This window comes from Salvelinus alpinus, chromosome 23 (genome assembly GCF_045679555.1).
Source record: "Salvelinus alpinus chromosome 23, SLU_Salpinus.1, whole genome shotgun sequence".
Classification (NCBI taxonomy): Eukaryota; Metazoa; Chordata; class Actinopteri; order Salmoniformes; family Salmonidae; genus Salvelinus; species Salvelinus alpinus.
In genome coordinates, this window is record NC_092108.1 from 50,028,497 (window position 1) to 50,040,303 (window position 11,807).

Genomic DNA, 11,807 nt, shown 5'->3' on the forward strand with positions numbered 1-11,807 from the left:
TAAGAACAGTGTGTTAACTGCCTTGTTCAGGGGCAGAATGACAGATTTTTAAATTGTCAGGTCGGGGATTCGATCAAGCAACCTTTCGGTTACTGGCCCAACGCTCTAACCACTAGGCTTTCTTTATTTTTTTTTACCATTTTCCACATTGTAGAATAATATTGAAGACATCAAAACTATGAAATAACACATATGGAATCATGTAGTAACCAAAAATGTGTTTAACAAATCAAAACACATTTATATTTGAGATTCTTCAAAGTAGCCAACCTTTGCCTTGATGAAAGCTTTGCACACTCTCGGCATTCTCTCAACCAGCTTCATGAGGTAGTTGCCTGGAATAACATTTCAATTAACTGGTGTGCCTTGTTAAAAGTTAATTTGTGGAATTTCTTTCCTTCTTAATGTGTTTTAGCCAATCAGTTGTGTTGTGACAAGTTAGGGGTGGTATACAGAAGATAGCCCTATTTGTTAAAAGATCAAATCCATATTATGGCAAGAACAGCTCAAATAAGAAAAGAGAAACAACAGTCCATCATTACTTTAAGACATGAAGGTCAGTCAATACGGAACATTTCAAGTGCAGTCGCAAAAACCATCAAGCGCTATGATGAAACTGGCTCTCATGAGGACCGCAACAGGAAAGGAAGACCCAGAGTTACCTCTGCTGCAGAGGATAAGTACATTAGAGTTACCAGCCTCAGAAGTTGCAGCCCAAATAAATGCTTCACAGAGTTCAAGTAACACACATCTCAACATCAACTGTTCAGAGGAGACTGCATGAATTGGGCCTTCATGGTCCAATTTCTGCAAAGAAACCACTACTAAAGGACACCAATAAGAAGAAGAGACTTTCTTGGGCCAAGAAACATGAGCAATGGACATTAGACCGGTGGAAATCTGTCCTTTGGTCTGATGAGTCCAAATTTGAGATTTTTGGTTCCAACCGCTGTGTCTTTGTGAGACTCAGAGTAGGTGAACGGATGATCTCTGCATGTCTAGTTCTCACCGTGAAGCATGGAGAAGGTGGTGTGAGGTTGCTTTGCAGGTGACACTGTCAGTGATTTATTTAGAATTCAAGACACACTTAACCAGCATGGCTACCACAGCATTCTGCAGCAATATGCCATCCCATCTGGTTTGGGCTTAGTGGACCTATAATTTGTTTTTCAACAGGACAATGACCCAAAACATCTCCATGCTGTGTAAGGGCTATTTAACCAATAAGGAGAGTGATGGAGTGCTGCATCAGATGACCTGGCCTCCACAATTACCTGACCTCAACCTATTTGAGATGGTTTGGGATGAGTTGGACCGCAGAGTGAAGGAAAAGCAGCCAACAAGTGCTCAGCATATGTGGGAACTCCTTCAGGACTGTTGGAAAAGCATTCCAGGTGAAGCTGGTTGAGAGAATGCCAAGAGTGTGCAAAACTGTCGTCAAGGCAAAGGGTGGCTATTTGTTTAACAGTTTTTTGGTTACTATATGATTCCATATGTGTTATTTCATATTCTACAATGTAGAAAATAGTAAAAATAAAGAAAAACCCTTGAATGAGTAGGTGTGTCCAGACTTTTGACTGGTACTGTGCGTTAGCTAGATAGCTAGCTAACACACACAGGTATAGTTAATATGCATCATAAAGCCAAAGTCATTCCTTTTCTCTTTGTCATCATCAACAAAAATATTTATCCAGTTTTGCTCCTAATCAGAGGTTATCTAGCTAGCTATATCACTAGGCTACAGTACATGTTGGGTATAGCAAACAAAGCTGGCTAGCTTGGCTTGTAGTAGTACCAGCAAGCCCGTCATGGCCGAATCGATTGCAAAATTATACTGTACTGAACAACACTGCCTTGGGTAAAAAGAGAGCAAAAATTGCTAGCTAGCTACTGAGAGCAAAACACCTTACTCATTTGTCAGTTGCCCTCCTGGTCCAGATGATCTAGACTGCCGCCACTAGTTGATCTTGGAGGTTCATAAAAACGTCTCCAGCACCCCTCTATCCACATGTGCGTCGAAACTTCGATTGTCCATGATCAAATTCGTTGCGGCTTAGACATTCCTCTTCTGTCGGCATTCGCATAGGCACCACCAGTCAGAGTCTGACCGTGTCACCGTATCGCTACTTGCTGGTCTCGCAATTCTTGTTCTCACTGTCTCAACTCATCTTCAGTGTATTCTGGCTCAAATAGGGCTGTATGTCCCTATGTAAAAGAACATCAAAACCGTTTTCAGCGACCAGCTCTTGGAAAGAGGAATTATGAGAAGCAGCCATTGTAATTATTTAGCGATCTCGGATAGAGTGCAGAGTAACATAGCTACCACGAACCTGTAGAAACTAGTACAGCCCCTGTTTTGAAAAGCCTGCCTTTGAGGGTGGGAACAAAATTGGACAAGGAAGTAGGGCTCCTGTCAGGAAGTAGTCTTTACAAAGCCGGGGGAAATGATTCGACCTAGATAACCTGCAATGTCACGGCAAATAGGAACATTGTTGAGAAAAGTCCAATCATTCTATTGAACAAGGACATCCATATCTACTCGCTGCTAGCGTGATCGTGCAATTGGCGAAACGCAAAGGCCACAATAATTGCTACAAAACACGACTCAATAAATTTTTATATCAGACAGCAGGCTCAGTCAACCAATGACGTCATTGGTTGTCTATTCCGGTGAGAAAATGAAAAAATACCACTATGGTGCATGATTATGTCTGAAACACATTTCATCGCAGTTGTTGTGTTCTGTTTGTTGTGCAATTATTTCCAAGGATTGTGTGCTTTGTTGGGAGGTTCTGGTGATAAATGAGTCCACTTTGCTGGATTTAGTTGGGTGGCACCGGCCGGATTCTGCATGGAGAGCTCTCAGCTCTGTTTTGTAAGCAGTGCGCTCATTATTTATGGGGTTTGGAGTCTCTGCTGTACCATAGTCAGTACAGTGTACCACCATTTGCACAAGGGTCCCAAAGCTGAGTGAGTTAAAAGTATTGGGTGTAAGGGCTAATTAGACCCTCAGCCACTTCGACCGAGCCAGCAAGGCTGCAGGCTTCAGAGCAAGTTTCAATCCTGACACGCAATGCGATATGTTTGGAGTTTATGCGATTTCATACAAAAGAATGGAGAGGCATGCCTAATTATATACCAATAGCATTTGTTTGTCTTATTTTGAGACTTGACACATGTTACAGATGAAATACCTCCCAAATAAAATGTTTAACTGTTACTGAGGTTTATATCTTGTAAAATGACGGGGGGGGATTTGTTTGTTTGTAATTCCATGGTCATTTTTATTTTTAAAAGTGGAATATGAATTGCATCATTCAATTCAGAAGTGTGTCCCGAAGTTGACGGGTTTATTGATCCCATCGCCACTCTGGAAGTCACCCACGAGTTTCGTCAGCAACACGTGGCAACGGTGGGCCCTCCGATTGAGTTAGTAGGGGCTAGGGGTTGGTTTAGGATTCACAGTTTCTCTCGCTCTCTCTCTTTATCCCTCTTCTCTTGTGGTTGATATCAAATGATCTGGAGCAGTGCTCGCAATAGTCTCCCATTTCTATTTTCTATTAATGGGAGCAATATCAAATAAGGAACATGGCACTATCTCTGCCTCGGCGCGCAGGCCTGCTCCAGTCCATGTCAAACGCGTAGGCTTAGTAGCCCGCTAGCAATCAACACCTGGTGCGTCCCCGCCGGTGCTGGATTTACGTGAGCGCTTTTCTACGTGATGGCGTGCATAGCTCTCAATGGTCCTGAAACCGTTTTATTTTTGTGCTCAGTTTTATTAGGCCCAATCTTGTGTTTACTAAGGGTATTTTCACACTTTGTCTCTTTCAGCAAATTTTTGTAAACTCAGTGCGGTTCGCTTCATTTTTTTGTTCAGTCTGAACTCTCCAAAGGAACTGCGACCACTCAAATGAGCCCCCGAAGCGAACCATCTCAAGAGGTGGTCGCTTGAATTCTCTGTTCCGGTGTGCTGTTTTTTGGATATTGTTCAGCGATTGTCAAGGATACACAGAAATTCCAAGATATGTGTGGAGATTTGTACTGACACGATGTTCAGATTGTTTGTTTTAAATAGGCTAAGAGCGCTTCATCAGCAGTGTATTCGATTGTGGGGTTTGAATGGTGTGAGAAGACAACATATTTTGTGAGGTCATTGCTATCCGGTATCCCTGGGACGTCCCAACCCTGACGTTACCCTATTGACGTTGACATTTAAAATGGTTAAGGGTTAAGGTTAGGTAAGGGTTATGGTTAAGGTTAGGATTTAGGGTAGGGATGTCCCAAAGATTCCGGGTTGCTATAATCACAAAATCAATTCTAGGTCTTAAAGGAGCAAGTACCCTGCATTGGGTGTAGAATTTTCAATTACAGCATTATTTAATCTGCATTATTCTTATGCTATTTACTCTGTCACCAATAATATTTACATGTTAATATCTTCTGATTATAATTATTATGTCATATTTTAACTAAACGCAATCTATTAGCTTCCAAAATGTAAGTCGGTATATCTAGCTGTCCGATAACATGATCTGATGGAATGGCTTATCTGGCACTTTGTAGAAACCCAGAGTGCATTGAGTGAATGTTGGAAAAAGATCTTGGCCCCTTTCTAAACATAGCATTGTGAATGCAAAGAGGACTCGGAACCACAAAATAGGTGACGCGAACTGGTAAAAGAGTTGCCTCCTCATTCAAAGGCGAGGGCAGTGTGAACACAAAGAGTTACGCATCTTGCTTTTTTTCTTACCCTAAAGTTCACATTAAAGAGGACTGAGATCGGTTATTTTAAAGAGGCCTATATGTGAAAACAACCTAATTTATTGACAACACTTCTTTTCTCTCCCTGACACACCTGTTATTATGCAGTACAAAGAAATGTGAGCGCTGTTTACAGCAAGCTTTTTTTGCAAACGGCCATGAATTAAATTCACTTAGGCTGCAGTGGTACTGTTACTGAATCTTATGCTATGCTTAGCTACTCATCACATTAGGAATTGTATTTTATTGTTAGTCTGCATAGATCTCCCTAAAACATTTTTTTTTCAATCAGCACCAACATTTTCAATCAAAACAACTTCCCACGGCTATGGTTGAATTCCAATTATTTTCCCTTCACCAAGAAGTGTCCACTCATTCACTCCCCTTTCACACAGTTAAAAGCATTGGATTGGTGCAACCATGTCCGGAGGGAGTTTCCACCATATTCCTTTCCTCTGTCCATTCCTTATAAATCCATGAAGGGAAGTGTGTGATTGCACACTTCGGGAGAAGGGTAGAGAATCGCACCGCAGCCCTAGAACATAGTCAGCTACAATATATTTTGGAAGTGATTATTTGCTAAAAGTTGGTCATTATACTGTAGCCTACTTAGGCTGTTGTTGATCAATCGGGAAAGTCTAGAAGTGCATTTTTGGGTTGTTAAATCACTCTCAGCAGCCTCTGGTTAACATTAGTATTCTCCGACTAGAAACTTGTATATTATATATTCTTTCTCTTGTCTCTTAGAACAACATGATGGGGACCTCACATCGTGGATCAATAGGGAACGATTCCTTAATTACCTCCAGATTGACAGCTACACTTTGTATGAAATGGGAGATACAAGTATGTTACACTCTCTCATGCACACACAGATACACACACACACACACGCATGCACACACACACACACACACACACACACACACACACACACACACACACACACACACACACACACACACACACACACACACACACACACACACACACACACACACACACACACACACACACACACACACACACACACACACACACACACACACAAACAAACATGGTAGAGGATGTGCTTTACCAGTAAATAACTTTGAATTAGAAGTATTCAATAGAATAGATGTCTTGGTGTGTCTACTTGTCTACCACAAGGGGGAAAGCAACAGTGTCCAATATTCAGTGAGTGTATGAACTAGTGCATTACATTGCTGTTAATTCTTAGTGTGGCTTTAATGAATCAGGTAGGAATGAAATCCTATGTGAATGATGGTTATGAAGTGAAGTTAAATGTGTGTTTTCTGTGTTTTAGAATTGTTTTGGTGTTTTATTTGTGTTCCTCACCATAGGGTATGTTTGGGTGTTTTATGTGTGTTCCTCACCATAGGAAATGTTTGGTGTTTTATGTGTGTTCCTCACCATAGGCAAGCTGGTGGCTCTGGCTATAGTGGATGAGAGAAACCCTACTGAGGAGAGCATCCGGTATGAGTATCTCTTTTATCCCAATATAATGTAAGGGGTAGTTCACCTGAATTACACATTTACCTCATATGTGCTACAATTCAAGTTACACGTGTAGATCTCAAGTTTCCATTAGGCCAAGATCACCTTTACAAATCAACTTTTGTTCATGTGATAAATATTGCCCTCAAAACATATTAACAGCCTGTTCTTATTAATCAAATATGCATCCCTACCCAGTTACAAGACCATGGTGGAAAGAGTGGCCACTGAATACAAGGACCTCTATAGCAAGTGAGTTTGTCTGAAACAGTACCTCCCCGTTTCGCTCTATCTGAAGTTGTCCAAAGAGAAATGACTGTTTTCGTTTTATTTTGCAATACGTTTTGCTACGATGTATCATAATGAATATGGTCCTGATGTCTTCTCAGAGAATTCCAGTTTGGTCACATGGACGGAAACGAGTACATCAATGGCCTCATCATGGAGTGAGTGGTCATTTCTATTTTCTGCTCTTATTTAAAATTCAGAAGTAGCCAGAGTTTTTGCACAAATACACAATTGACATCAATGCATAATATAAGCGATTGTTAAGTAAAGTGTGGTTAGGATCTTTGTTTCGGGCAATGGTTCTCCAGGACCTGGCCTGCCTAGTAGTGCCTTCCATACACAACACAGTGGCGACACATCGTTCAGGACAGGTGGGGTAGAGCCATAGATTTACAGTAGAAATGCCCATCCAAGAAGGTCATTGGCCACAGACAAAATTAAGTCAAATCACGTTATATTTGCTGTAGCTTTGATTGGACTGATAATGTCAACATCATACTTTTAAAATCCTGGCTAGCTAGATAAGCAGTGGAAAAATACTGGAAAATACTTTTCCTTGTCATATAAAAATTAATTAGAGAGAAAACTTCTCAGTGCTCATTGGGCATAAATATTACACATGTCGGAAATCGCAAATTCAACAATGAGTGGTTTGGAAGGAAACAGTGGCTAACAAAATCACTATTTTGCTTCCCCTGCCTGCTATTTGGTGGAGAGGGTGGGTGGTCCATGTCTGGGTTTAAAGATTTAAAAATGGAAAGGGACTCAAAAATATGAGAATTGTGCATCACATCTAGATAACGTTGATAAACTGGGACTGCTGGGGAAACTAAACATTGTGGCTAGACACCGCATATAGATGAGCAATCAACCTTCGCGACCAACAAACGGAGGAGAATAGGTACGTGCTTGCCAAAATTATAGCATGCATTAAATTGTGTGGCTTAACGAAGAAGGATATAGCAGTGCATTCGGAAAGTATTCAGACCCCTTTACTTTCTCCACTTTGTTAGGTTCCAGGCAGTAATTGAGGCTGGATGAACTGTTTTGCTGTCAGCCTTATTCTAAAATTGATTAAGTTGTTTTTTTCCATTATCAATATACACACAATACCCCATAATGACAAAGCAATAACAGGTTTTAGATTTTCTTTTGCAAATCTATTAAAAATAAGAAACTGAAATATCACATTGACATAAGTATTCAGACCCTTTACTCAGTACTTTGTTGAAGAACCTTTGGCAGCGATGATAGCCTTGAGTCTTATTGAATATGATGCTACATGCTTGGCACACCTGTATTTGGGGAGTTTCTCCCATTCTTCTCTGTAGATCCACTGAAGCTCTGTCAGGTTGGATGGGGGAGTGTCGCTGCACAGCTATTTTCAGGTCTCTCCAGAGATGTTTGATCGTGTTCAAGTCCGGGCTCTGGCTGGGCCACTCAAGGACATTCAGAGACTTGTGCTAAAGCCACTCCTGCATTGTCTTGGCTGTGTGCTTACGGTCGTTGTCCTGTTGGAAGGTGAACCTTCGCCCCAGTCTGAGGTCCTGAGCGTTCTGGAAAGGCTGTCATCAAGGATCTTTCTGCACTTTGCTCTCTTCATCTTTCTCTCGATCGTGATTAGTCTACCAGTCCCTGCTGCTAAAAACCACCCATACAGCATGATGCTGCCACCACCATGTTTCACCGTAGGGATGGTGCCAGGTTTCCTCCAGTCATGATGCTTGGCATTCAGGCCAAAGAGTTCAATCTTGATTTCGTCAGACAAGATAATCTTGTTTCTCCTGGTCTGAGAGTCTTTAGGTGCCTTTTGGCAAACTCCAAGCGGGCTGTCATGTGCCTTTTACTGAGGAGTGTCTTCCGTCTGGCCATTCTACCATAAAGGCCTGATTATTTTGAATGCTGCAGAGGTGGTTGTCCTTCTGGAAGGTTCTACAGAGGAAGTCTGGAGCTCACCTCCCTGACCAAGGCTCTTCTCCCCCGATTGCTCAGTTTGGCCGGGCTGCCAGCTCTAGGAAGAGTCTTGGTGGTTCCAAACTTATTTCATTTAAGAATGATGGAGGCCACTGTGTTCTTGGGGACCTTCAATGGTGCAGACATTTGTTGGTACCGTTCCCCAGATCTGTGCTTCAACACAATCCTGTCTCGGAGCTCTACGGACAATTCCTTCCACCTCATGGCGTGGTTTTTGCTTTGACATGCATTGTCAACTGTGGGACCTTATATAGACAGGTGTGTGCCTTTCCAAATCATGTCCAATCAATTGAATTGACGACAGGTGGACTCCAATCAAGTTGTAGAAACATCTAAAGGATGATCAATGGAAACAAGATGCACCTGAGCTCAATTTCAAGTCTAATAGCAAAGGATCTGAATACTTATGTAAATAAAGTATTTCTGTTTTTTGTTTTTAATATTTTTGCAAAAATGTCCAAAAAACAGTTTTTGCTTTGCCATTATGGGGTATTGTGTGTAGATTGATGAGAATTTGTATGTGTTTAATCCTTTTAGAATAAGGCTGTAACGTATTGTTATGTTGCTTAAATAGGTCTCATTAGGATATTATTCATCATTTTAGGCAATGTTAGAATGATGCATTTCATTGGTTTCCTTAATTTGGGTATTATAATAGTTCATGTGGTTTTCTCAATGAGGAGGGAATACTATATAATGCTGTTGGGTCTGAGTCTCTTCCCATTCAAAATGTTTTGTTCACAAAAAGTTCAGGAATGGACCCATGTAATTCCAGTTCATATTGTGAGGGTTGTTTTGTTTGTGCAATGTGCTGTCTGTACGTCAGTATATTGTCAATAAAAGTGGATCCTCATAATTGTATTTTCCTACCCTTTTAGACCACATAATAAAATACTTAAAATGGTAGGCTAACCGCTGAGTCTCTCTCGCTCACTCGCTCTCGCTCTCTCTCGCTCTCTCTCAATTCAATTCAATTTGCTTTATTGGCATGACGTAACAGTGTACATATTGCCAAAGCTTATTTACAATATAAAAATGAGAATCAAAATTGTCAACGGGACAACAGTAACAACAATAACCAAGTGTCAAAATAACCATACATTGAACAATAACAAACATACAGTAGAAGACATGTGCAGGTTGGTCTGTCAGACACTGTCCCTCAACTTATGGCAGGCAGCAATGTAGTGCGTGCCAACCCACAGCTCTCTGCGTCCTCCCCCAACAGGACGGGTAGCCTACTCTCATCAGAGAGGTCTTTGAAACCTTGAATAAGAGTTTCAAATTTGGGGAAATGACACTCTCTAATTGTTTTATATTTTTTACATTTTGTCAGGAAATGCAGCTCCGTCTCAGGTTCTGCTATTGTGCAGTCTCTCTCTCTGTCTCTCTCTGTCTCTCTCTGTCTCTCTCTGTCTCTCTCTGTCTCTCTCTGTCTGTCTCTGTCTGTCTCTGTCTGTCTCTCTCTGTCAATTCAATTCAATTCAAGGGGCTTTATTGGCATGGGAAACATGTGTTATCATTGCCAAAGCAAGTGAGGTAGATAACATACAAAAGTGAAATAAACAATAAAAATTAACAGTAAACATTACACATACAGAAGTTTCAAAACAATAAAGACATTACAAATGGCAGATGACCTCAGGCCTTGGATATTCCAGGATGATATAGTGAAGGCTTTTTGTTCCATAAAGTGTCCAATGTTGTTGGTCGTGGTTTGGCCTCAGGCCAGTAAGTGTGAGCAGAGCCTGCTGAGCATCTGGTACATGCCGTTGGCTTGGGCGAGTGTAAGAGTGGGGGTTGGGCCTGTTTGCCCGCTCACTACCTGGGCGTATGTGTGACTTCCATGTTGATGCCCTCTTTGCGGGGGTGGGGTGCATGGGGTGGGCAGGAGTGGCATAGGTCTGATCTGAGGGGGCCTAAATGGGGTGTGGGCATGGTTGATGTGGGGGGGTGTTGATTGGTTGGGGTGGGGGTGTGGATGTGTCTGGGGGTGCTGCGGTCTGGATGTAAGTCCTCTTGGCGTGGGTCCTCTATGTGTAGGTCCAGGGGGGGTCCTGCAGGTCTTGGAGGGTGTCTCGCTGGTCTGGGTGGGGTGTCTCTTGATCTGTTGCTCCTGTGTGAGGTGTTGGGGCTGCATTTGAGAGTGATGTCCTTTAGAGTCCTGGCAAAGGTGGGCACTGCTGCCTTGTAGAGGTGGACCTGGTCATAGAGGCTGTTCAAGTCCAGGGTGAAGTGGTGGGCCAGGAAAACATTTGGTTTTGAGGCACAGTCACGGGAAATGCTTGCGTTTACCCGCTGTATTGTAGCAGGGTGGAAGTCTTTTCGTGGTAGCAGGGTGGAGATAACCACTTGTGCGTTGGGGAAAGTAGAAGAAGCTTTTTCAATCACTCCCTTCAGTGCTGTGGCCACCCTTTCCTGCTGTGCTCTCAGGTCGTTTGTGCCTGTGTGTATTATTATGTGGCTAGGTGAGCCTAGTTTGTCCTCAGACAGAAGGTCTAGGGCGCACTGGGTGTTTGGACACCAGAGGTTAGACACACTGTGTTTGGGAAAAAGTTTTTTTTCTTCTATATATTTCCCATTTGAGTCCATAAGGAGAACAATCTGTGTCTTGTGTTTGTCCTCAGTGGGTGTGGGGGGTTGTCAGGAGAGCTATCAGGGTGGCTGACAGGGGGGGTGCTCAGAGGGGGTGAGAGCTGCTGGGCTTGGGGTTTTTCTTTTGTCTGTTCTGCTGTGATGTCGACTCTATGGTCAGGGTCTGGTGTGGACTGTTCTGCTGTGGTGTCGAGACTTTTGTCGGGTGCTGAGGTGGGCTGTTCTGCTGGCTTCTCTGTGGGGATGGCCAGCTCTCTAGTGGGTTGTTCTCTGTCGCATGCCGTCCCCCTCAACCTCTCCTCCAGCAGTCTGATCCTCTCCTCCATCCCCCTCTCCCTCTCCTCCAGCAGTCTGATCCTCTCCTCTAGTGCTCTGTTCTGCTCCTGCTCCTGCTCCTGCTCCTGCTCTTTCTCCTGTTGAAGTTGTCTCACCACTGTCCAGAGTGCAGATTTGTCTCTCTCCACCTCCAGCATTCCGGGTCTGGTTAAGGGGTTGTTGTGCTGGACTGTTGTCTGGGTCTGTGCTGACTGGAGTGTAATCACCTGCTGTTCCAGCTCAACCTGCCTTACCTCCAGCTGGGTAAATGTATCCTTCATTTCAATGAGGGAGAAGTACTCTGTACTGGGAGGTTGACTGTCTGCTGAGGGTTGCTCGTCTGTGGGGTTATATGATGAAGAGGTCTGGTCTGACCC

The 11,807-nt window shown here is 42.9% G+C and overlaps 1 protein-coding gene across 1 annotated transcript in view; it reads left to right on the forward strand.

Moving 5' to 3' along the window:
* LOC139551220 (protein disulfide-isomerase tmx3a-like) overlaps positions 1–11,807 on the forward strand; it is a 45,800-nt gene that overhangs the window by 25,235 nt on the left and 8,758 nt on the right. Inside the window, exons 10-13 of the mRNA XM_071362696.1 lie at positions 5,509–5,607; positions 6,180–6,237; positions 6,457–6,510; positions 6,648–6,704. Of these exons, the coding sequence (XP_071218797.1) occupies positions 5,509–5,607; positions 6,180–6,237; positions 6,457–6,510; positions 6,648–6,704 (268 nt within the window). The remainder of the gene's footprint in view (positions 1–5,508; positions 5,608–6,179; positions 6,238–6,456; positions 6,511–6,647; positions 6,705–11,807) is intronic.